The sequence below is a fragment of the Callithrix jacchus genome, chromosome 4 (genome assembly GCF_049354715.1).
Source record: "Callithrix jacchus isolate 240 chromosome 4, calJac240_pri, whole genome shotgun sequence".
In the NCBI taxonomy this organism is placed as follows: Eukaryota; Metazoa; Chordata; class Mammalia; order Primates; family Cebidae; genus Callithrix; species Callithrix jacchus.
This window is the reverse complement of record NC_133505.1, coordinates 80,451,660-80,475,864: the sequence shown is the minus strand read 5'-3', so window position 1 is coordinate 80,475,864 and position 24,205 is coordinate 80,451,660. Positions and strand designations below refer to the sequence as shown.

General features: G+C 37.8%; 1 protein-coding gene across 1 annotated transcript in view; it reads left to right on the top strand.

Moving 5' to 3' along the window:
- Positions 1–13,852, top strand: part of TMEM30A (transmembrane protein 30A) — a 35,782-nt gene extending 21,930 nt beyond the window's left edge. Inside the window, exons 3-7 of the mRNA XM_002746737.7 lie at positions 1,442–1,549; positions 5,610–5,697; positions 6,701–6,847; positions 7,501–7,707; positions 10,555–13,852. Of these exons, the coding sequence (XP_002746783.2) occupies positions 1,442–1,549; positions 5,610–5,697; positions 6,701–6,847; positions 7,501–7,707; positions 10,555–10,748 (744 nt within the window). The 3' untranslated portion in view covers positions 10,749–13,852. The remainder of the gene's footprint in view (positions 1–1,441; positions 1,550–5,609; positions 5,698–6,700; positions 6,848–7,500; positions 7,708–10,554) is intronic.
- The last annotated feature ends 10,353 nt before the right edge of the window (positions 13,853–24,205 follow it).

Below are 24,205 nucleotides of genomic sequence, written 5' to 3'. Positions count from 1 at the left end.
ACTCCAGCCTGGACAAAAGCGACATTTCATCTCAAAAACAACAACAACAACAGCAACAACAACAACAACAACAAAAAGATGCAATAAGTTCTGCTTTTGTCAGAACAGTCAGAATTGAGGAAAGGGGAGACTAGTAGTGATAGAGAAGCTCCATTAGTTTTCTCTCCCATTCAAAAAACACTTCAGAACTTGTTTTTTGCAAAGACAGTCAACCTCAAATTCATTCTCTTGTGAATTGTGTGTTTCTTCATAAGCTCCCATGTTGCATTGGACTAAACTGTTTTCGGGGAATTTCAGTTAGGTTATTTTGTCTCAGTATTCATTCAAAGAATCTTTTTTTTGGTTAACAATTTACTGTGCTGAATCTTGAGGTAATACTTCCTTTTAAAAAAGAATATTCATTGCCTCCATTTCTGTGATGTAACTTTGATATTCCCTCCCTTCCACAAAAAGGTTTCTATGTAAATATTTTCTTTATATAGAAATGGGAAAATTTGCATGGTTTGACATTGAAAGTCAAGCATTAAATAAATGATAGTGTATATGAAAACAGCAAATCAAATGAAGTATACTTATAATGTTACTGAATTACTTTTAATTAAGGATAAGAATATAGAAAATAGAGGTAGCAACCAGAAAGGAGAAAATAGCTTAATGTATGCTACTTCTAAAAATGTTAATCATTTAAGATGGCTTCTTAGCATCTTCTAAATACTGTAATGTATACACTTCTTTCCCAGGATATTTTAATGTTGGCTCTGTTAAATATATCGAAGTACCTTTCTTGATTACTATGAAGTGGCTCATTATCATAGAAAGTCTACTAATTAGTAGTTTATTAACTCATAATATTACATAGTGTCCTATTGAGGAATTTATTATATCCCAATTCAAGTTCAGAATTCACTTGTACAAAAAAATGAAAGTTTCAGCTGGATGTTGTACTAAAAGCCTGTAATGCACACCTCCCAGCTTTTAGGGACAGAGGCAAGAGAATAGCTCCAGCTGGGGAATTCAGGGCCAGCCTGGGCAACATAGCAAGACTCCAGTCTTTGGGGGAAAAAAACCTAGTTTGACCATTATCTCTCTGAGAAGTTGATACTAACTAGGTGAAGATCAGTTTGAATTAGAGAAAATTTTAAATTGAAGGTAGCTCAAAGTAGGCTAATAGAGTCCTTGAAGATTCTTTCTAAATGTAAATAGTACTTCTTTGACATCTTTAAGGATAGTTTTAAAGTTTACTTGTGGATTTTTGTAACATACTTTCTTTGATCTTATTTGTTGTTTTGCCATTTTAGATTGCTAAGTACTGGTAGAATTTACCCCCCACTACCTATCACAAATTATAAACTAATAAAGTTCAAATTACATAGCTTTGATGTACACATGCAATACATTTATACAGAAGTTTTTACATGAAATTTTTTTCCTGTTTCTCTAGGGCAATGTGTTTATGTATTATGGACTGTCTAATTTCTATCAAAACCATCGTCGTTATGTGAAATCACGAGATGATAGTCAATTGAATGGAGATTCTAGTGCTTTGCTTGTAAGTAAAATGATAAATATTAAAATATGGTATCTATAAAATAAGAATATGTAGTATCTATTCAGTTAGAATTGTTTAGGATGAAATTAAAGTGCTGTAATTTATAGTTTGTATAGTGAGGATTTTTAGTTAAAGTATTTTTCCTGGAATTTGCACAGATACACTGATGCCCAGCCTGGTTTGGAAATCTGTGGACTAGGGGATCTTAGTTTCTTTACTGTTGTTCAGTTTTCCGTAGTAATGGCTAATGCCTAAGTTTTTTCAGTGGCGGGATGGGGGACGGCAGCTCACTTCGTCTTGAAGGCTGGAGCACAGTGGCATGATCTTGACTCACTGCTACCTCTACCTCCCAGATTCAAATGATTCTCCTGCCTCAGCCTCCTGAGTAGCTGGGATACCAGTCATGCACCACCATGCCTGGCTAATTTTTGTATTTTCAGTAGAGACAGAGTTTGCCCTGTTGGCCTGGTTGGTCTCAATCTCTGGACCTCAGGTAATCCACCTGCCTCTGCCCCCCAAAGTGCTGGGATTACAGGTGTGAGCCACCACACCCAGCCCTAAGTATTTTATGTTACTGTTGCCAATGCAGCAAACATTCGGAGGCCCAGAGCAATTTAGGATTTCTTAGAATTGGTGAATCTCTTAGAATACAATTTAGGACTCTATTGTGAGCAGCATGGGTCTGGTAAGTGTAAAATATAACTGTTCTAGGTTATCCTAATTGGTTCTATTGCTGATCATCAGTTCCTGATGTTGGAAATAAGAGCTTGGAGTCACAAAGGAAACGAGCACTTAGGCAAAAAGTTTGTCATCAAGGCAATTTACTTCTGCAGAAGGGTGCTCCCTGCATCAGTCATGATGTCAAGAGCACATTGAACAAAGGAGGGAAAGGGTTTTTATCACTAACACAGCTGGTCCTTGCTTCTGTGTCTTATACCCGTTCTGATGCGGTCAGACTGCACAATCTAAACTAACCCCAATTGGCTTTAATAAACAGAGGAGGGGTGTGGGTTACAGTGGTGGGAAGGGCCATTGTGGCGAGACGGGTAGTTTATAGAGTAGGTAACTAGGAGCAGGAAAGTACAAGGAAGTTGATCTTAAGAACAAAGAACAAGCAAGTTAACAAGCCAGATATATGAAGAGAAACTTACTGTATCTGACACTGATTCATGGGATTTTAAGCAATACCAGTCTCCTTAAAGATTCCTTGGTATACACAGGGTTATGGTTAGGCCTATGATATTTTGAATCTATGTGGGGTTTATTCCATAGGATCCAGTTGTTAGTGCTAAAATCCAGAGAAGTTGATGTACTGTGAGATATACCGAGTTTCTAAACCTTACCGAATGTGTATGTTGGGATTATAGATTTTGTGTATTCCAAAACCCCAGAAACCGTGGCTGATTTACAGTTATTTTATTTATATACGTGCTCTCTTCATTGAGGGTAAAGGAAACTGAAACTGATTGTTTTCTTGTAAGCTGTAAGCCAGGATTTTAGGCCAGACCAGGAATTGATCAACTTTTTCTATAAAGGGCCAGGCGTTATGTGTAAGACCCTTTACAATCTGGCATCAGCTTCATTATCTTATATACTATGTTTAATATATTAAACAAGGCCTGGCTGCCTTGGGCCTTGTTTGCTGCTCCCTAACCATGCCTTGTAACACAAGTAATCTGCTCATCTTGCCATTTAGCATTTCGTTTGCTTAGAATGTCATTTTTACTCTTTCACTGGAGGTCTTGTCTTCCTTCTTAAGGCCTGCTGCTTTTCTGAATGCCCTTCGATGGAAAAATATGCTTCTTTACATATTTATTTCATTTGGTTTTTGTTCCAAGTCACTATCACTTTTTGCTTTGATAAACAAATTGTGTCTCACATCATCCAGTCCTGCCCCTTCTTTCCAGGCCATTCTCCTCATAGCAGCTGTAGTGATGTTTTTAAAAAGTATAAATATCATTTCCCTACCTAAAATCTTTCAGGGGTCATATTAGCACTTGGAGTAAAATCTCCAAGTGATCTGAGCTATGTGTAATCCTGTAGTATCATCACATATCATCCTCCCTCTTGGCCTGCTCCAGCTACATTCACCATTACCTTCACAGAAATAAGTTCTTTAGTGGCATGTGCTGTTTTCTTTGCTTACAACTCTCTTATGTCTTCTTTCATGTGGCTGGCTCCTGCTCTTTTTATATGTCTTAACTTAAATGATACCTACTCCATTGTCAAGCATAGATTGTAAAGCAGCTCCTCCTGTTCTCTTTCCATTAAATACTCACACAACTTCATAACACTTATTGTAATTTGTAATTGCATGTTTGCTTATCTGTTGTCTTTCTTTCCAGCTATACTGTAAGCTCATGAACTCTGGGAACATGACTTTTTAAAATCACTATTTACCAAGTGCCTGGCTAGTGCTTGCACATGGAAGGCATATAATAAATATTTGCTGAATGAATATAGACATATTCATCATGGCTCTTACTTCGTATGATAGTTGGTTTCATAAGGATCTGCTTTCTCTATATATTTGGAGTTGCTTAAAAGTAGGGATGTATTATTTTCATTTTTCTGTTTTTAACACCTAGTATGGTACATGCTACATATTAGGTACTCATCAAATAGCTTTTTTTTTTTTTGAGACAGGGTTGACTTTGTCACCCAGCTGGAGTGCAATGACATGATCTCCCCTCACTGCAACCCTTGCCTCTTGGACTCAAGCAAACCACCCACCTCAGCCTCCCAAGTAGTTGAGACTAAAGGTGCACGCCACCATGCCCAGCTAATTTTTTGTATTCTTGTAGAGATGGGGTTTCACATGTTGCCCAGGCTGATCTTGAACACCTGGACTCAAGGGATCCTCCTGCCTTGGCCTCCCAAAGTGCTGGAATTACAGGCATGAGCCACTGCACCCGGCCCACATCAAATGGCTTTTGTAAGCCAATTAATGCAAAGTACCTAGCATTGTTTAGTTCAGTATCTGACACATAGGTGGCAAATAATATTTTCCATTTTTTTAAAACTTCCTTAAGAATTTAGTGGCTGGCAGATATATTTGCCATTCATAGCTTTATCAATACAGATGGAGTAGGGAACAAAAAGCTGAAAAGTCAAATATTGAAGAGACTATGAGATACCTGCCACAGGCTTCCTTAGCTTATCTTCCTTTCTTATCTTTTCCATTGACATGAGTGCTTTTTTCCAGTGCAGACGTGGAGAATACAGATACAAGTGAAGGTTAGCTGGTAATGAAGTAGTTCTAAGAGGTCTAATTAGGGTCTCCTTAATTTCAAATTGAGATTGTCTTGGTAAGTTTATGTGTTCTGAGACATTGCTTAATGTGGCAGAAGGTCCTAGCTCAGACACTTAACCTCAGACTTGATACCATCTCTAGTTGAATCCCATAACTGCCACATCTCTTTGAGATCCTTAGTAGGGACTAAGTCAAAACCAAATCTGGAGCACAGGCAAATGTTCTGCCTTGTCAGCACTTTTGTTTTTCGTGTGTAATTTAAAGATCAGTATTTTCTAGGAATCTGCACTAGACTCCTTCCTTCCTTTCTTATATATAGGATTTAACCCCACATCACAACATTTGAGTTTGTAAGGTTGGACAGGTTTATTTTGGGAGGCCCAGCTGAATGAAAGGAATTGTCCAAGGAGCTAGACCCTCTAGTCTCTTTAGTTCCCATTTAAGATTTTCTTTGTTATATCACACTGGATTGGCAATAGACCATTTCTTAATTTTTCTTGGGCGGAAAATCCTTTGTGGTAATGTTTCTGTGATAAGAAAATCAAAAAGATGTTTATTTGATACATGTGTATATGACAAAGCATATGCAAGTAAAGGTTATATTAAAAAGGTAAGACGGTAATGTTAAGAATACATTTTGAATATTTAAATGTGGGGTTATTTATAGCCTACTTACATTGCAGACCTATGTATTACAAGTGAGAAAAATAAAGGTGTTGAATTCTTAATCAGTAATTTAGGGATAGCTTATAGTTCTCCTAGAGGTCTGGATAATAATTTCTCTCCTCTTTTCCTTCTAAAAACCAGAATCCCAGTAAGGAATGTGAGCCTTATCGAAGAAATGAAGACAAACCAATTGCTCCTTGTGGAGCTATTGCCAACAGCATGTTTAATGGTATGATATAGATACAAATATAGACATATATAATTAGGACAGTTTGCATAATTTCATTACAGATTTGATAATTTAGTAAACACGAATAAAATTGAGAAACCCAAACATTTAAGAGTATTGAATGGGGTATTATAATACTTTGTGATTTTGTTTTGAGCATACTTATATTTTAGGATGGATTTCTGTCTCTGAGAAGAAAGAAGCAGAAACATTCTCCTAATCTTCATATTTCATATAACTTTAAGTAAAAGTCAGGCTAACCTTCCTACTGACTTTATTTTTATCATTGAAAAGGAGCTATAGTTGATCATTTAGAGCAGCACTCTCTGATAGAAATATAATGTGAGCTGTAAATGAAAGTCCTGTAGGTAATTTTAAATTTTCTAATAGTCATATTTGAAACTGTGTAAAGAAACAAGTGAAATTAATTTTAGTAATACATCTTAGTAATACACAGTATATCCAAGGTATTACCATTTCAGCATATAATACTATATAAAAGTTGAGATGCTTCATATTCTAATTTTTTGTACTAAGTCTTTGATATCTGATGCGTATTGTACACCTACAGAACATACTCATTTGGACCATCCATATTTCAAGGACTCCGTAGCCCCGTGTGCCTAGTGGCTGTTGTATTACACAATGTAGGCAGAGAAATAGATCAGCAAGAAGCTATTAGAGATGCATTATTGAAAGGAAGGAAGGAAAGGCAGATTTACCTTGCAATTATAGTTGGGTTAATATTAAAACATTTGATCTTAGTCAGCTAGCCATATGGGTAAGTGAATTAGAACTCTGTTAAGAGGAGAGAAGTCCTTCTAGAATTAGGAAGTTACCATAGTTAGTCCACATAGGAATCAATAACAGATGTATATCATATGCCTACTCTGTCACAACCACTTTTGGAAGCAAATATCAGATCTTTATTTCTCATAGAGTTAAGCATATGCCATGAGTTTTCAAGAGATGTTTAGTAATGTCTTCCTTTTCTTGTGTTTAGATACATTAGAATTGTTTCTCATTGGCAATGATTCTTACCCTATGCCAATCGCTTTGAAAAAGAAAGGTATTGCTTGGTGGACAGATAAAAATGTGAAATTCAGAAATCCCCCTGGAGGAGACAACAACCTAGAAGAACGATTTAAAGGTAAAACATTCCTAATATCCCTTAAAAAAAAAAAAAATCTAGGAGTTTTTTGTTTTTGTTTTTTGTATCAGATGGAGTCTCACTCTGTGGCCAGACTGGAGTTCAGTAGTGCGATCTTGGCTCACTGCAACCTCTGCCTCTCAGGTTCAAGTGAACCTTTTGCCTCAGCGTCCCAAGTAGCTGGGACTACAGGCACATGCCACCACGTTCTACTAAAATTTTTTTGTATTTTTAGTAGGGAACGGGTTTCTCTTGACGTTGTGATCTGCCCACCTCGGCCTCCCAAAGTGCTGAGATTACAGGTGTGAGCCACTGCACCCAGCCATAAATTAGGAGTTTTAATGAAGTATTTTAAATTTTCTGTTTTTAGAATCTTGAAGTTTATGCTTTGAAAAACATTTTTCTTTCGTCAGCTTTATACCAAGTTAGTTAAATGTTGTAATGTACTAAAATTCTAAAGGAAATGTATACTTTTAATTATGAATTCAGTTTCTGTGGTGTCTTACAAGCATTTCAGTTTTAATATTTTAAAATTGCAGCAAAGCTTCTTTTGAATAAACCCCTATTTATTATCCAAATTTATTTGTTTCCCTGCCACTTAAATTGCACAATGTAATATTTTATCTCCTCATCCCTTCCCCATTCCTTTTAAGGTACAACAAAGCCTGTGAACTGGCTTAAACCAGTTTACATGCTAGATTCGGACCAAGATAATAATGGATTCATAAATGAGGATTTTATTGTTTGGATGCGTACTGCAGCATTACCTACTTTTCGCAAGTTATATCGTCTTATAGAAAGGAAAAGTGATTTACACCCAACATTACCAGCTGGCCGATACTATTTGAATATCACATACAGTATCCTTTTTTGGCTGGGTATACAGATTCATAGAGCTTAAAAGGAGTCTAGTTCAACCTCGTATCTGTTGGGTGTCATATTACTTTGTGCTTTAGTTTTGGTGTCTGTTTTTACAAAGGCATGTGTGTTATATATGAGAATGTATTTTTAAATTTATATCTTCTAGAAGTGTCTTCAATTTGCATATACTTGGTACTAGTGTTTGAAGCATATTGCTTGGTAAAATTACTTAAAATGTAGGTGCTTGATTTGTTAACAACCTAGATATTTTTACAAGGGAGATTGTAATTGGACTTAATGTAAAGGCCAATAAGTGTACCTAAAACTAAGTGTTCAGTGGTACTGGGCTGTTTTAATATATATTTTTAGATATTAAAAATCAATGGATGTGTTGATTTGTATCAATGTAATTGTTAATGATTTTGATCTATTGATAGTATCAAAACATGGTATTATTAGCTGTATTTTTCCACATTAATAAGTTCACATTCAGTGCTGATAAATACATTTATTCCACTCTATGTGTTAACACTGTGCTGAGTATTTTCCACTCATTATTTAATTCAGGCAGCAGCATATCTCCCTATTATAGACCAGAGTATAGGAACATTGAGCACTTAGGTAACTTACCTGACATTACACAGGTAATGATAATAAGAGCTGGGGTTCATAACCAGGCTGTTGACTCCAAAGGCCATAGTTTTGCTCTCAGCTACCAACAAAGGCAGTGTCTAAGCTAGTTCACTCAGTTACACCAACTCATATCTGCATAGATGCAGTCTTTTTTAGGAGGAAAATACTCAGTAATTAATTTTATTCAAAACAGTCTTTGCATCTTTTAATCTAGAGCCTATATTTTACATACACTGTTAGTGAAGAGATTTTCCAGTATTAGAATCTTAAATGTTTGCTGATCTTTGCATTTTTAATTTTCATAATCCAAATGAGTCATAATCCAAATGCATTCTGATTTTTAAATGGATTAGTAAATGGTTAAATTAATAGACACAATTTCAAGATAAGGTTTTTTTGGATTCTAGTCTCTTGATGTTGCACCTGAATACACAGGTAAATATGGCCTGCTATTGCAGCTGAAAGTGACCCAAATTTTGAAACTAAATCCACATTGGAGCAATTTTGGACAGATGGACCCAGTTCAAGTGCTGGTAGAAAGTACATTATGCTGAGGAGGCAGTCAAACTAGAGAGCAGCTCTGTTAAAATTAGCACCCAGAAGATCTCTAGAGAGTAAGGGCAAATTTAGCAACCTGTAGCCTAGAGCACAATGAAGGGAAGTCTGTGGAGCACTGAGGAATTCTTAGTTGACAGATGATTTCCATACAGGAAGTCTGCAGCAGGGTCTCAACTTTGAAAGAACTATTTAAAGGAATGCCTGGTATATCGCAGATTGAGAGGACTTGGTAACACAGGAATTTGGACCTGTAAAACACCAAGGGTTAATTATCAAAATGAGGTATAAAGTGGTAATTATATGCTAGCATGAAGGCAGAAGCCTGTTTCTTTCAGGTTGGGATACTGAGAGAGAGCCTAACACGGCTAATTTGATACTGTATCCCACAGAATGTTGGGTTAGCTAGAGCTCTTCAAATCATTCCTGCCTTAGTTTAGGGTTGATTTAAGAAGTTAGAACCGATAACCGCTACACTATTTCGGCCGGGCGCGGTGGCTCAAGCCTGTAATCCCAGCACTTTGGGAGGCTGAGGCGGGTGGATCACGAGGTCAAGAGATCGAGATCATCCTGGTCAACATGGTGAAACCCCATCTCTACTAAAAATACAAAAAAAAAAAAAAAAAAAAAAAAATTAGCTGGGCGTTGTGGCGCGCGCCTGTAATCCCAGCTACTCGGGAGGCTGAGGCAGGAGAATTTCCTGAACCCAGGAGGCGGAGGTAGCGGTGAGCCGAGATTGCGCCATTGCACTCCAGCCTGGGTAATGAGAGCGAAACTCCGTCTCAAAAACAAAAACAAAAACAAAAAAAACCAAGAAGTTAGAACTGAACCTGTCATTTGGAGTTAGGGACCCATAGGGGGACCCATCTTCGGGGATGGAAAGTTGAAGAAACTAGAGAAAGAGATAGGGCCTAACCCTGGACTCAAAAGATGCTTTTGAAAAAGTTGTAAACTTTTTGCATGGAGGCTTGCAAAAGTCTCCTTCTGTCTTCTTTGCTACCTTATCTCTTGTAAAATCCTAGAACTGGTCCATGTAGATAATTCATCTAGTACACAGGTGCCCTATTTCCTAAATCTCCTTAACAACCCACCCTTGACTTCCACTGTTTTGGCTGTCAGCCGTGTCACAGCGTGAGTTTTGCCATTGCTCGAAATCAGCAAGTTAAAACTTTGTTATCATGCTCTTTGACCTTTTGGCCAGAGCCTTTTCATAGTCTCATAACTGCACTCTTGCTTCATGTGCTCTTTGAGCTCACAGAGACTTCTAGTCCTTGATTTTCCATCTTCCCCTGGTCTGTCAGTCTCCTCTTCTTGTGTGGGCTTCATTGTTTATTGAAGTATTTTTTTCACATTGCATTCCTTTGAGGTCTTTTGCACCTCCCATGTAATGAGAGCAAAAGCGCCTAGAAACTGCATGACCTTTAAGTTTGTTTGGTTTGGTAAAATATTTTGACTTTTACCACTAACATTTAATTTGCCAAATCAGTCTTTCAAGATAATAATACAATTTTTATTTGTGATTTAGAACATAGGAGTAAGGTACCTGTATATCCTAGAATTACACAAATGAATTACTAACAATTAAATGGCAGCTTTTAAAATTGTATTTTAAACATCAAATAACCAGAGATGGAAAAATCTTCCTATACCCTCTTCAGATTACCCTGTACATTATTTTGATGGACGCAAACGGATGATCTTGAGCACTATTTCATGGATGGGAGGAAAAAATCCATTTTTGGGGATTGCTTACATCGCTGTTGGATCCATCTCCTTCCTTCTGGGAGTTGTACTGCTAGTAATTAATCATAAATATAGAAACAGTAGTAATACAGCTGACATTACCATTTAGTTTTATATCATGAAAGTAAATTATCTGCATGTGCATCAAGGCCAATTCTATTCAACCTATCTTTTGAATGCTGATGTCTGGTTATTATGTCATTTTGAAGTTGGCACATAACTTTAAAAAACAAACAAACAGTCTTTGTCCTTTGCTTCTTCCCTATGGATGACTTCTGAAAATATATGACGGGTATAAAAAAAATTAGCTATATTGATCATAGCAACACTGTAACTGCTGAAATGGCATTCTAATGTTTGCTTTTTATTGGGACAAGTCACATGATGCATAGAGCCTCTTTCATGTGGCTTGTGTCTACTGCTTAAATGTTTATGCTGTGTTGGTGATATTATATTGACATATGATGATGTATATGTGTATGTATTTTGTGGAGAAAGGGATTACATGAGTATAATGATTTGCTAATCTTTCAGGATTCAGAGAAAGATGAAGAAAGACTGTATCTAAATAAAACACTTCATCATTTTCATGTGTGTAAATGCTTAAAGTACCAACTTTGTTGAGATGGTTCATGTATCCAATTTATTCAGTACATACAGTTCTTTGTCAAGCTTAGCTTTGATTTCAAAGGACATGCTTACTTTGTCTAGCGTAGGAATTAATGCTCATATCTTCAGTGGTTGGGTAGGTCCTGCATAGGAGAATTTAAAAATTCTTCTTTAGTTTGGTTAAATGTTGCAGTTAGGAACCCCAACTGACTTGGAATGTTTTTATATGTAACTATTTCCCTTGAAGCTTATACTTTTTAAGGGAAGAAAGAGTACAGCTGAGTTGGGAAAACTGCTTGGCAGACCTTCATCTTCTGCCTCAATTGTAAACCACATGTAAATGCTTAATGGAGACTGTTTGCATTCTTGTGGTATTTAACATTCAGAAAATTACTTCAGCTTTGGAAATACCTCAGGCTGTTTTTTTATTTTGCAGGTAAGTGTTTTAACTTAAGTACTAATATTCCAGAAATTTTTGAAAGCAGAAACCTTAATTTCGTGTGTAATTCATTCCACTTTTGCACATAGGTCAAATAGCAATGTGTACGCACATTCTCTTTAGTTAAGGCACCAATTGTTTTGGTTGGTTTTCCTAAGATATACTTTAAAAAGATGTTCTATAAATTTCCTAATTAAATTATGGGGATTTTGGAGTATGTACATGATAAATTATAATATATATATGTGGTTGAAGTTATTTTACTTTTTACTAACTGGAATTATTTTAATATTCCTTATTGAATAAATGCTGTAACTTTTTGTTATGGAACTTAAAGTTCCAGTTAAAAACAATTTTTCCACATGCATGAAAATGTATTAATCAGAGGTGGCTTAATTACCTTGAAATTGCTTTTTTTTTTTTTTTACTGAAATAACTCATGTTTGTGTAGAAGAATGCCTGTTTATTCAGAGTTTATATTTTCCTTCAGTTATATTTTAAATCAAAAGATCTGGGTAATGTATACTTTAGATTAATATATGCTTTTTAAAAAAACAAAAAACCATGTTAGGGTTAATAGTGGAAATGTGCCACACTTGTCAAGTTTTATATAACATATGAAATTCAGTTAAAAGAATGTGTATTTGATAATGACTTTTAACTGGTAAAAATATTACTTGCACAAAGTACTTGATGTATGGTTATCCTGAAATTTCGGAGTATATGGTGTGCTCTTTGTCTAAAAATAGTCTTTGTTTTGTCAGTCCTTTGGAATGTTATTTATTCTGAAAATTGTCCCTCTTGCACTTGGCAGTTTATTTTCTGGGATACATTGTTGGGGGAGATGAGTTTCTGCCAATCTTTCCAGATTGAGTCTGTGCTGTTTAAGGAGGACTACCATCCTGCAGTTCTTTTCTAATTGAGGGACAGAGGATGTCGCAAAAGAAAGGTTGAAAAGCCCTTTCAGCACTTTCTCATCTATGGAGAAGATGGAATCTTAAAATACATTTTGAGTTTTATCTGTTTTACGAATACATTGATAGCCTAAGTTCCTCCTGTTTTCTGCTGTATGGTCTCTGTGAAACATGGAGGGAGGGATGACATTTCTTTTTCATATAGGCTTTATGGTTAAATGTCATAGTCAGCTTTCAAAGAATCATGTGTTTTAAATGTACCCTGCTTAAGTAGAAGACATTGAAGGATGCATTAATTTTCAGGAACTATTTTGAATTGTGAAAAGATTCCCATTTGAAGAAATTATTCATTAAGTAAAAGCTAAGAAATTTCATTGAAATCATAAGGCATTTTAAGGATAAATTGATAAAAATAGCGGTGTACTAATTAATAGAAAATTGAAAATCAAGAGAAGAGTCAAGTGCATATCATTTGTTTATTGGCTAGTGAGTTTCTTTGTAACTTTGTTTTATTAAATGATAACATTCTGTTAGTGTGTCCTATGTTAATAAAAATGAATAAAATTAATTTTGCTACGTTCAGGTGTCTTGATAAAGTAACAGTGCCCCAGTGTTGTTGCTTATGTTTAACACTGAATTTTAACACAGGGTCAGTAAGTCCAGGTTTTAACTTCTTCATGCCTGGATGGGAGAAAATGTAATTCATTGCTAAATCAATTCATATTTGTATTAATTACTGTGATAATATTAACCATCTGTTCTTACCAGGAATTGGTCAGATTGTCATCTGAGCTATAGTTACACTGGCTAAGTTTGGTATTAGATCAAGGGGAATGTCCAGTAAACAGAGAGGTAAGGATGATGAAAATAATGAAGTGGGGTACACAGGAAAAACCCGACAAGTAAGGAGGAGCAGCTGAGAGACAGGGTCAGCGAATGTGGTTCAGCCTGCTACCTCTTGTCTTCATAGAAACATTGCCTTAGAATTATTGTATGACACTTTTTTTGTTGGTTAAGCTGTAAAGTTTTGTTCTTTGTGAACCTGGGTATTTTGAGGGGAGGGTGGAGGGAGTAAGGAAGTGATCCTTTTACAAGAATTTTGATGCGTAAATGTCTGTTGTAGAGTTTGGATGATCTAGTAAAGTGTTTTAGAACCCCTTTTTATCCCATGCACCATTCAGTAAACATAAAAGTCACAATTCTGCTAATGTCATTTGGAACTTCACAATAAATACCTTGTCTAAAAACAAATCAGACCATGGTGGCCTTATTTCCTTTAATATATCTATAACATTTATTAAAGTAATGTGTACACAGTTTTAAAAAATAAAATAGTAAGTCCTAAAGGCTTTATGATGAAAAATAGTAGTCCCTGCCTGAACTTTCCTTACCTCTCAGGGCAATCACTTTGACTCCAGAAGTTGTTTCTTCTGTTATTTATCTTAGTGTAGCTAAAGAGTATGCTATTCTGTTGTTTGATTTAACAATTTTAGACAATACTGTCTTCTCGGTAATATTACATGATGATTTAGCTCTCTAACATACATACTTTGCCTTCTATTATATAGTTACATCATATTTAATAAATATTAGCTATTATTTAATTATGACTATCAATATTGTATACTCTTGGGCAACAGTAACATGATTTTCTTTTGCATAATTTTATTTTCCTGGAATTAATAATTGCCTCATTTTAAACATTTATATAGCTTTCTACAAATGTACCTTAAAAATTTTCCAACTTCTCTGTCAGGTCTGTCATGTTCCCATCACTAGTTTGAAGGGTTTTTGTACCCCAGTCAGATAGTGTCCCTGTTTTTACTAGAGATGTCTCTGCTGCAGTTGTCCTTCTATGCCAGTCTGCATGGTTGCTCTCTCAGCCTATTATACAGTGATGATTCCATGACCTCCCTTTGTCATCCTCCTGTGTTGGACTTCCCATTTCCTAGTTTACTTGGTTTACTAGAGCACTTCCTAAAACACTTAGAGTTTCCTAAGAAGGTTACATTTTCTGAGTTCTTAAATGTCTAAAACACCCTTTTCCAACCTCACATTTCATTGATAGTTTGACTACACATACAATTTTAAGTTAAAAATAAGCTTCTCTCAGCATCTTGAAGGCATTGCTCCGCTCTTGTCTAGCTTCCACATTAATTTTGAGAAATTTGAACTTAGTCAGATGTTGAACTTCTAGATTGGTGCTTAATTTTCTTCTCTTTTTCTCCAGTTGTTTTGATGGTATTATCTCCTTTCTAGAAAAATTTACATAATTTGATCTTGCAACATTATCTTATGTTGAATCTGTAGCATATTTCTAAAAATATTTTACTTTCTAGAACTCCTTTTATTTCTATTGTGTTTCCAAAATATCCTTAGTTCATAGAAAACATACCATATTTTTCTGAGGATATATATATATATATGAATATTACTACTTTTGTTTACTGCTCTATTAATACCATGGTTTTTTTGTTGCTATTTGTAATTTATTTTTTCTCTTGTATATATAGGTGAATTTCCTCTTAATTCTGGCTAGTCTTGGCAACGTATTAGTAGATCCCAAAGCACTATTTGAAAGCTCTGTGTTTGTGGGCAGTGCTTGACAAATGATGCGCTTCACTAGCAAAGTTGCAATTCGGTGAATTATGTGTTACTCTATTCATGACTTTTTAAAAAATTAGAAAAATAAATAGTTTTAGGTCAGCATCCATAAGTAGACCTTTTTTTTTTTTATTGAGATGGGGTCTCGCTTTGTTGCTAGTCTGTAGTGCAGTGGTCTGATGCTCACTGCAACCTCCGCCTCCCAGGTTCAAGCAATTCTCCTGCCTTAGCCTCCCAAGTAGCTGGGGCTACAGGTGTGCATCACCATGCCCAGGCAATTTTTGCACTTTTAATAGAGACAGCATTTCTCCATATTGGCTGCGGCCTCCCAAAGTGCTGGGATTAGAGGCGTGAGCCACCGCACCCGGCCAAGTAGACCATATTTTGAGAAGCACTGTGTTAACGGAGTCAGTGGTAGGGAGCCAGTCTTTTCCTTTGGCTAGAGATCTTTTCTCTGGGGATATTCATTTTCTCTAGGGAAGAATTTTTTAGTCTTCTGCAGAAGGAAGGGGACTTCCTTGTCCTCCATCTCATCTTCTGATTTCCACTTCACACATATTTTCTTTTATCTGTCCCTCTCTGTATTTCTTCCATGTAATTCTCTCCCATTTATTCCTCCAGATAAAAATTCTGTGGTCTTCTACCTGTGGGAGAAAGTGATGGAAGTGAGAGATCACATTTTTATGGCTTGAGGTGTAGGGCAGAGGACTTTGGGGATCATGCCATTCTGTTGTATATGATTTCAACTAGTCATTTTTAGGCCTAGACTCTCTGTTGTAACTTTTACCTCCAAATCTGAGCTGCTCAGGGGTTGTGGAATCAGTTAGAATGCTTCTCACTGGTATCCACCTTGTAATCCCTCTAGATTGCAGCTTTCTCTGTTCAGCTCAGTCATATTTCATCTGCCTTCAGTTTTCCAGAAATTTGTTGAAATCATTTGTCTGTTGCTGCCTCCTCTCTATTCAAATTTTGGGCTCATATCTTTTAAAATTGTTTTTCAGATTATCATATGGTAAATTTTACTTTTATTTTAGTAGAGTTTTTTGAGTTTTAACACCAGAGTTAAAGAGAAGTACCATCACTCCCCAAAAAACTCCTTATACTACCCCTTTATAGTCATTAACCCTTTCCCCACTCATAACCCCCAATTTGTTTTCTATCCCAATGATTTTATCTCCTGGAAAGTTGTAAATAGAATCATTACATATGTAACCTTTGAAACAGGCTTCTTTTCTTCAGTGTAATGCCTCTGAGATTCATCCAGTATGATGTGTCTTACAGATAATTTTTCTCATACCTTTTTAATTTCTTTGATTTTACTGTAGTGGGAAGGAGGAGAGAGAAACTTGTGGGGCCAATCTACTATCTTAAATCAGAAACACCTTGAAGCAAGTACACCCTTCACCTTTTGGTGGTTTTATAATGTTTTAAAAAATCTTAAACGATAAACTTGTTATGTGCTTTAAATGGTATTAATAGGAACTTGTCTGTTTGCATATCACAGGCTTTTCTGTCTAGGGCAATGTCGAAAAAGACTGAACTCCCCTTATATCCATTTCATTTCAAGCATGTTATGTCACTTTATTTCAAGCACAGAAATACAGATGTTAGTTTTAACAAATATTTATCAAATTGCATTTAACTCCCCCTCCCCCACCCAGAGTATCAGTGGTATAAAATAACCCCAGGGTGTGTTGTCTTTCCTTTTCACAACAAAGCTTGTGAGACAGTATGTGGTTTGTATTTACTTGTCATCTTCAACTTCAGTCAGGGTCAGACTTTCACCTCAAGATGACACTGTTGTACTCTGTTGACTGTCACCCATGTCTGAAAGATTCAGTAGAAAAAGTATGGGTTTCAGAAGTAGGCTGATACAGCTCCTCTACTTATACAATTTACCTTACAATTGTTTAATCTTCTAAGTCATTTACTATTTCCTTGTCTGTAAAATAGGGACTTTAGTACCCATATGACCGATTTTGTTTTGAGCAACAAAGAAAGTGACAGATAAAAAGCATTTAGCACAAAGCATAGAAAAGTAGACATTCAACGAATAATTCTCATTCTTTTCTGTCAAATCAAGTGAACTCTTAAATTGATCTTTTTGTTCCATTTGATAGGTATTTTCCTTCCTTCTCTATATTTAAGCATGTGGCTTATATGAATGACTCTCCTGATTCTTTCCCCCTTATCTATTCCTTAGTCACCTTTGTATATTCCTTAATTATTGCTAACCATATAAAATGTTGAGCGTCCTTTGAGATTGTGTTCTGTGCCTTTAAGTTACAGTTCTCCCGAAACAATCTTAAGTACCTTATTGTTAGATATAGTGAACTTCAAGTTTCTTTTCAAAGAATTAGTATGTCAGTACATTCAGCTCTCTTATTTTTTTTTTTTTTAATTTTTTATTGGATTTTAGGTTTTGGGGTACATGAGCAGAGCATGCAAGACAGTTGCGTAGGTACACACATGGCAGTGTGCTTTGCTTTTCTTCTCCCCTTCACCCACATTTGGCATTTCTCCCCAGGCTATCCCTCCCCACCTCCCCCTCCCACTGGCCCTCCCCTTTCCCCCCCAATAGACCCCAGTGTTTAGTACTCCCCTTTCTGTGTCCATGTGTTCTCATTTTTCATCACCCACCTATGAGTGAGAATATGCGGTGTTTCATTTTCTGTTCTTGTGTCAGTTTGCTGAGGATGACGTTCTCCAGATTCATCCATGTCCCTACAAACGACACACACTCATCATTTCTGATTGCTCCATAATATTTCATGGTGTATATGTGCCACATTTTTCCAATCCAGTCTATTATCAATGGGCATTTGGGTTGATTCCAGGTCTTTGCTATTGTAAACAGTGCTGCAATGAACATTCGTGTACATGTGTCCTTATAGTAGAACAATTTATAGTCTTTTGGATATATACCCAGTAATGGGATTGCTGGGTCAAATGTAATTTCTATTTCTAAGGCCTTGAGGAATCGCCACACTGTCTTCCACAATGGTTGAACTAATTTACACTCCCACCAACAGTGTAAAAGTGTTCCTTTTTCTCCACATCCTCTCCAGCATCTGTTGTCTCCAGATTTTTTAATGATCGCCATTCTAACTGGCGTGAGATGGTATCTCAATGTGGTTTTGATTTGCATCTCTCTGATGACCAGTGACGATGAGCATTTTTTCATATGATTGTTGGCCTCATATATGTCTTCTTTTGTAAAGTATCTGTTCATATCCTTTGCCCACTTTTGAATGGGCTTGTTTGTTTTTTTCCTGTAAATCTGTTTGAGTTCTTTGTAAATTCTGGATATCAGCCCTTTGTCAGATGGGTAGACTGCGAAAATTTTTTCCCATTCTGTTGGTTGCCGATCCACTCTAGTGACTGTTTCTTTTGCCGTGCAGAAGCTGTGGAGTTTGATTAGGTCCCATTTGTCTATTTTGTCTTTTCTTGCCAATGCTTTTGGTGTTTTGTTCATGAAGTCCTTGCCTACTCCTATGTCCTGGATAGTTTTGCCTAGATTTCCTTCTAGGGTTTTTATGGTGCCAGGTCTTATGTTTAAGTCTTGAATCCATCTGGAGTTAATTTTAGTGTACGGTGTCAGGAAGGGGTCCAGTTTCTGCTTTCTGCACATGGCTAGCCAGTTTTCCCAACACCATTTGTTAAACATGGAATCCTTTCCTCATTGCTTGTTTTTGTCAGGTTTATCAAAGATTGTATAGTTGTATGTATGTTGTGTTGCCTCCGGTGCCTCTGTTTTGTTCCATTGGTCTATATCTCTGTTTCGGTACCAGTACCATGCTGTTTTGATTACTGTAGCCTTGTAGTATAGTTTGAAATCTGGTAGTGTGATGCCCCCCGCTGTGTTCTTTTTGCTTAGAATTGACTTGGCTATGCGGGCTCTCTTTTGGTTCCATATGAAGTTCATGGTGGTTTTTTCCAGTTCTGTGAAGAAAGTCAATGGTAGCTTGATGGGGATAGCGTTGATTCTGTAAATTACTTTGGGCAGTATAGCCATTTTCACGATATTAATTCTTCCTAACCATGAACATGGAATGTTTCTCCATCTGTTTGTGTCCTCTCTGATTTCATTGAGCAGTGGTTTGTAGTTCTCCTTGAAGAGGTCTCTTACGTTCCTTGTGAGTTGTATTCCAAGGTATTTTATTCTTTTTGTAGCAATTGCGAATGGCAGTTTGTTCTTGATTTGGCTGTCTTTAAGTCTGTTATTGGTGTAGACGAATGCTTGTGATTTTTGCACATTGATTTTATATCCTGAGACTTTGCTGAAGTTGCTTATCAGTTTCAGGAGTTTTTGGGCTGAGGCAATGGGGTCTTCTAGGTATACTATCATGTCGTCTGCAAATAGAGACAATTTGGCTTCCACCTTTCCTATTTGAATACCCTTTATTTCTTTTTCTTGCCTGATTGCTCTGGCTAGAACTTCCAGTACTATATTGAATAGGAGTGGTGACAGAGGGCATCCTTGTCTAGTGCCAGATTTCAAAGGGAATGCTTCCAGTTTTTGCCCATTCAGTATGATATTGGCTGTTGGTTTGTCATAAATAGCTTTTATTACTTTGAGATACGTTCCATCGATACCGAGTTTATTGAGGGTTTTTAGCATAAAGGGCTGTTGAATTTTGTCAAATGCCTTCTCTGCGTCAATTGAGATAATCATGTGGTTTTTGTTTTTGGTTCTGTTTATGTGGTGAATTACGTTGATAGACTTGCGTATGTTGAACCAGCCTTGCATCCCTGGGATGAATCCTACTTGATCATGATGAATAAGTTTTTTGATTTGCTGTTGCAATCGGCTTGCCAATATTTTATTGAAGATTTTTGCATCTATGTTCATCATGGATATTGGCCTGAAGTTTTCTTTTCTCGTTGGGTCTCTGCCGGGTTTTGGTATCAGAATGATGTTGGTCTCATAAAATGATTTGGGAAGGATTCCCTCTTTTTGGATTGTTTGAAATAGTTTTAGAAGGAATGGTACCAGCTCCTCTTTGTGCGTCTGGTAGAATTCGGCTGTGAACCCGTCTGGACCTGGGCTTTTTTTGTGTGGTAGGCTCTTAATTGCTGCCTCAACTTCAGACCTTGTTATTAGTCTATTCATAGTTTCAGCTTCCTCCTGGTTTAGGCTTGGGAGGACACAGGAGTCCAGGAATTTATCCATTTCTTCCAGGTTTACTAGTTTATGCGCATGGAGTTGTTTGTAATATTTTCTGATGATGGTTTGAATTTCTGTGGAATCTGTGGTGATTTCCCCTTTATCATTTTTTATTGCATCTATTTGGTTGTTCTCTCTTTTCTTTTTAATCAATCTGGCTAGTGGTCTGTCTATTTTGTTGATCTTTTCAAAAAACAAGCTCTTGGATTTATTGATTTTTTGAAGGGTTTTTCGTGTCTCAATCTCCTTCAGCTCAGCTCTGATCTTAGTTATTTCTTGTCTTCTGCTGGGTTTTGAGTTTTTTTTGATCTTGCTCCTCTAGCTCTTTCAATTTTGACGATAGGGTGTCAATTTTGGATCTCTCCATTCTCCTCATATGGGCACTTATTGCTATATACTTTCCTCTAGAGACTGCTTTAAATGTGTCCCAGAGGTTCTGGCACGTGTGTCTTCATTCTCATTGGTTTCGAAGAACTTCTTTATTTCTGCCTTCATTTCATTGTTTACCCAGTCAACATTCAAGAGCCAGTTGTTCAGTTTCCATGAAGCTGTGCGGTTCTGGGTTGGTTTCTGAATTCTGAGTTCTAACTTGATTGCACTATGGTCTGAGACGCTGTTTGTTATGATTTCAGTTGTTTTGCATTTGTTGAGCAGTGCTTTACTTCCAATTATGTGGTCAATTTTAGAGTAGGTGTGATGTGGTGCTGAGAAGAATGTGTATTCTGTGGATTTGGGGTGGAGAGTTCTGTAAATGTCTATCAGGTTTGCTTGCTCCAGGTCTGAGTTCAAGCCCTGGGTATCCTTGTTGATTTTCTGTCTGGTTGATCTGTCTAGTATTGACAGTGGAGTGTTAAAGTCTCCCACTATTATTGTGTGGGAGTCTAAGTCCTTTTGTAAGTCGTTAAGAACTTGTCTTATGTATCTGGGTGCTCCTGCATTGGGTCCATATATGTTTAGGATCGTTAGCTTTTCTTGTTGTATCGATCCTTTTACCATTATGTAATGGCCTTCTTTGTCTCTTTTGATCTTTGTTGCTTTTAAGTCTATTTTATCAGAGATGAGAATTGCAACTCCTGCTTTTTTTTGCTTTCCGTTTGCTTGGTAAATCTTCCTCCATCCCTTTATTTTGAGCCTTTGTGTATCCTTGCATGTGAGATGGGTTTCCTGTATACAGCACACTGATGGGTTTTGGATTTTTATCCAATTTGCCAGTCTGTGTCTTTTGATTGGTGTATTTAGTCCATTTACATTTAGGGTTAATATTGTTATGTGTGAATTTGATACTGCCATTTTGATGCTAAGTGGTTGTTTTGCCTGTTAGTTGTTGTAGATTCTTCATTATGTTGATGCTCTTTAGCATTCAGTGTGATTTTGGAATGGCTGGTACTGGTTGATCCTTTCTATGTGTAGTGCCTCTTTTAGGAGCTCTTGTAAAGCAGGCCTGGTGGTGACAAAAATCTCTGAGTACTTGCTTGTTCGCAAAGGATTTTATTTTTCCTTCACTTCTGAAGCTCAGTTTGGCTGGATATGAAATTCTGGGTTGAAAGTTCTTTTCTTTAAGAATGTTGAATATTGGCCCCCACTCTCTTCTGGCTTGTAGTGTTTCTGCCGAGAGATCTGCTGTGAGTCTGATGGGCTTCCCTTTGTGGGTGACCCGACCTTTCTCTCTGGCTGCCCTTAGTATTCTCTCCTTTATTTCAACCCTGTTGAATCTGACGATTATGTGCCTTGGGGTTGCTCTTCTTGCGGAATATCTTTGTGGTGTTCTCTTTATTTCCTGCAATTGAGTGTTGGCCTGTCTTGCTAGGTGGGGGAAGTTTTCCTGGATGATGTCCTGAAGAGTATTTTCCAGCTTGGATTCATTCTCTTCGTCCCCTTCTGGTACACCTATCAAACGTAAGTTAGGTCTTTTCACATAGTCCCACATTTCTTGGAGACTTCGTTCATTCCTTTTTGCGCTTTTTTCTCTAATCTTGGTTTCTCGTTTTATTTCATTGAGTTGGTCTTCGACTTCAGATATTCTTTCTTCTGCTTGGTCGATTCGGCTATTGAAACTTGTGCATGCTTCGCGAAGTTCTCGTATTGTGTTTTTCAGCTCCTTTAATTCATTCATATTCCTCTCTAAGGTATCCATTCTTGTTATCATTTCCTCGAATCTTTTTTCAAATGTTTTTTCCAGGTTCTTAGTTTCTTTGCATTGATTTAATACATGTTCTTTTAGCTCACAAAAGTTTCTCATTATCCATCTTCTGAAGTCTGATTCCGTCATTTCGTCACAGTCATTCTCCATCCAGCTTTGTTCCCTTGTTGGGGAAGAGTTTTGGTCCTTTCTAGGAGGCGAGGTGTTCTGGTTTCAGGTGTTTTCCTCCTTTTTGCGCTGGTTTCTTCCCATCTTTGTGGATTTGTCCGCTGGTCGTCTGTGTAGTTGCTGACTTTTCGATTGGGTCTCTGAGTGGACACCCAGAATGTTGATGATGAAGTATTTCTGTTGCTTGGTTTTCCTTCTACCAGTCTATCCCCTTCGCTGTACGACTGCTGAGGTCCGCTCCAGACCCTGCTTGTCTGGGGTGCACCTCTAGCTGCTGTGGCACAGCGAGGGATGCCACCAGTTTCTTTTTCTGCTATCTTTGTCCCAGGATGATGCCTGCCTAATGTCAGTCTTTTGGATATAGAGGGGTCAGGGAGCTGCTTGAGGAGACAGTTTGTACTTTATAGGGGCTTAATTGCTGAGCTGTGAGCTCTGTTGTTCATTCAGGGCTGTTAGGCTGCTATGTTTGATTCTGCTGCAACAGAGCTCATTAAAAAAACCCTTTTTTTTTTCTCAAATGCTCTGTGTTGAGGGGTTTGGGCTTTATTTTTGGATGTCCGTTGAGGTCCTGCCCAGCTAGGACGCAGACTAGGCACTGTTTGCCTGCCGAGGCTCTGCGCTGCTGTCCTGAGGCTCGCCCTGGCTCCGCTGTTCTGCTGTGTTCTCCGCCACGCCCTGCGGCAGAGTCTCTCTGTTGTAGCGGGTTGCCTCGGCAACGGCAGGCTGCGTCAGCAGTGGGCGTGTATCTCAGTAGGGACAGGTTGCCTCGGCAATGGCTGGCTGCGTCAGCAATGGGCGTGTATCTCAGTTGGGGTGGGTTGCCTTGGTAATGGTGGACGCCCCTCCCCCACAGAGCGTCTCGGGCCGTCTGCACGGGGCTTGTTTGAAATCGCGGTTTTGTTCGTCCCACTAGGCCACCCCTAACGCTCTGTCCCTGCAATCCCCTGGGCTGGCCTACTGTCCAAGTCTAGCTCAGTCTCAAGTCCAGCCCTCTCACGTCTCCGGTTGCCAGTTCAACAGGGCACCTGGACAAGCGCGCCCTGTGGGGAGCACTGGGCAGGGCTGGCCGCCGCCACCCCGGCTGCCGGCTTCGCCAGGCGGAGGTTCTGCCTGGCGTCCCGCATCTCCTCTTCACTTGGGAATTTCCCCGTTCCGTGGGCAACAAAGATCAGTCTGGAAATGCAGCTCAGACTCACCACTCCGCGGACACAATGAGAGCTCCAATCCTGGGTTGTTCTCACAGCACCATCTTGAGTCCAACCTCAGCTCTCTTATTTTTTAATTCTCCATTTTAAAGTTTAACTTCCTGGTTCTGTGCGCCCCCTTGCCTCTAGTTTTGGTAAACAACTTTCCCACCAGTTCTAATCAGTAGTTAACATCTGTTTCCCCGGTCACCTGCTTTGACCTGAGTCACTCCTGGTCACCTGCTCTGACCATCCTTCTTGCCAAACTACCCACTCACCATTCAGGCTTGTACCCCTGCTCTCTTTAAAATAGGCAGTTGGAATTAGCTTAGACTCTGCAG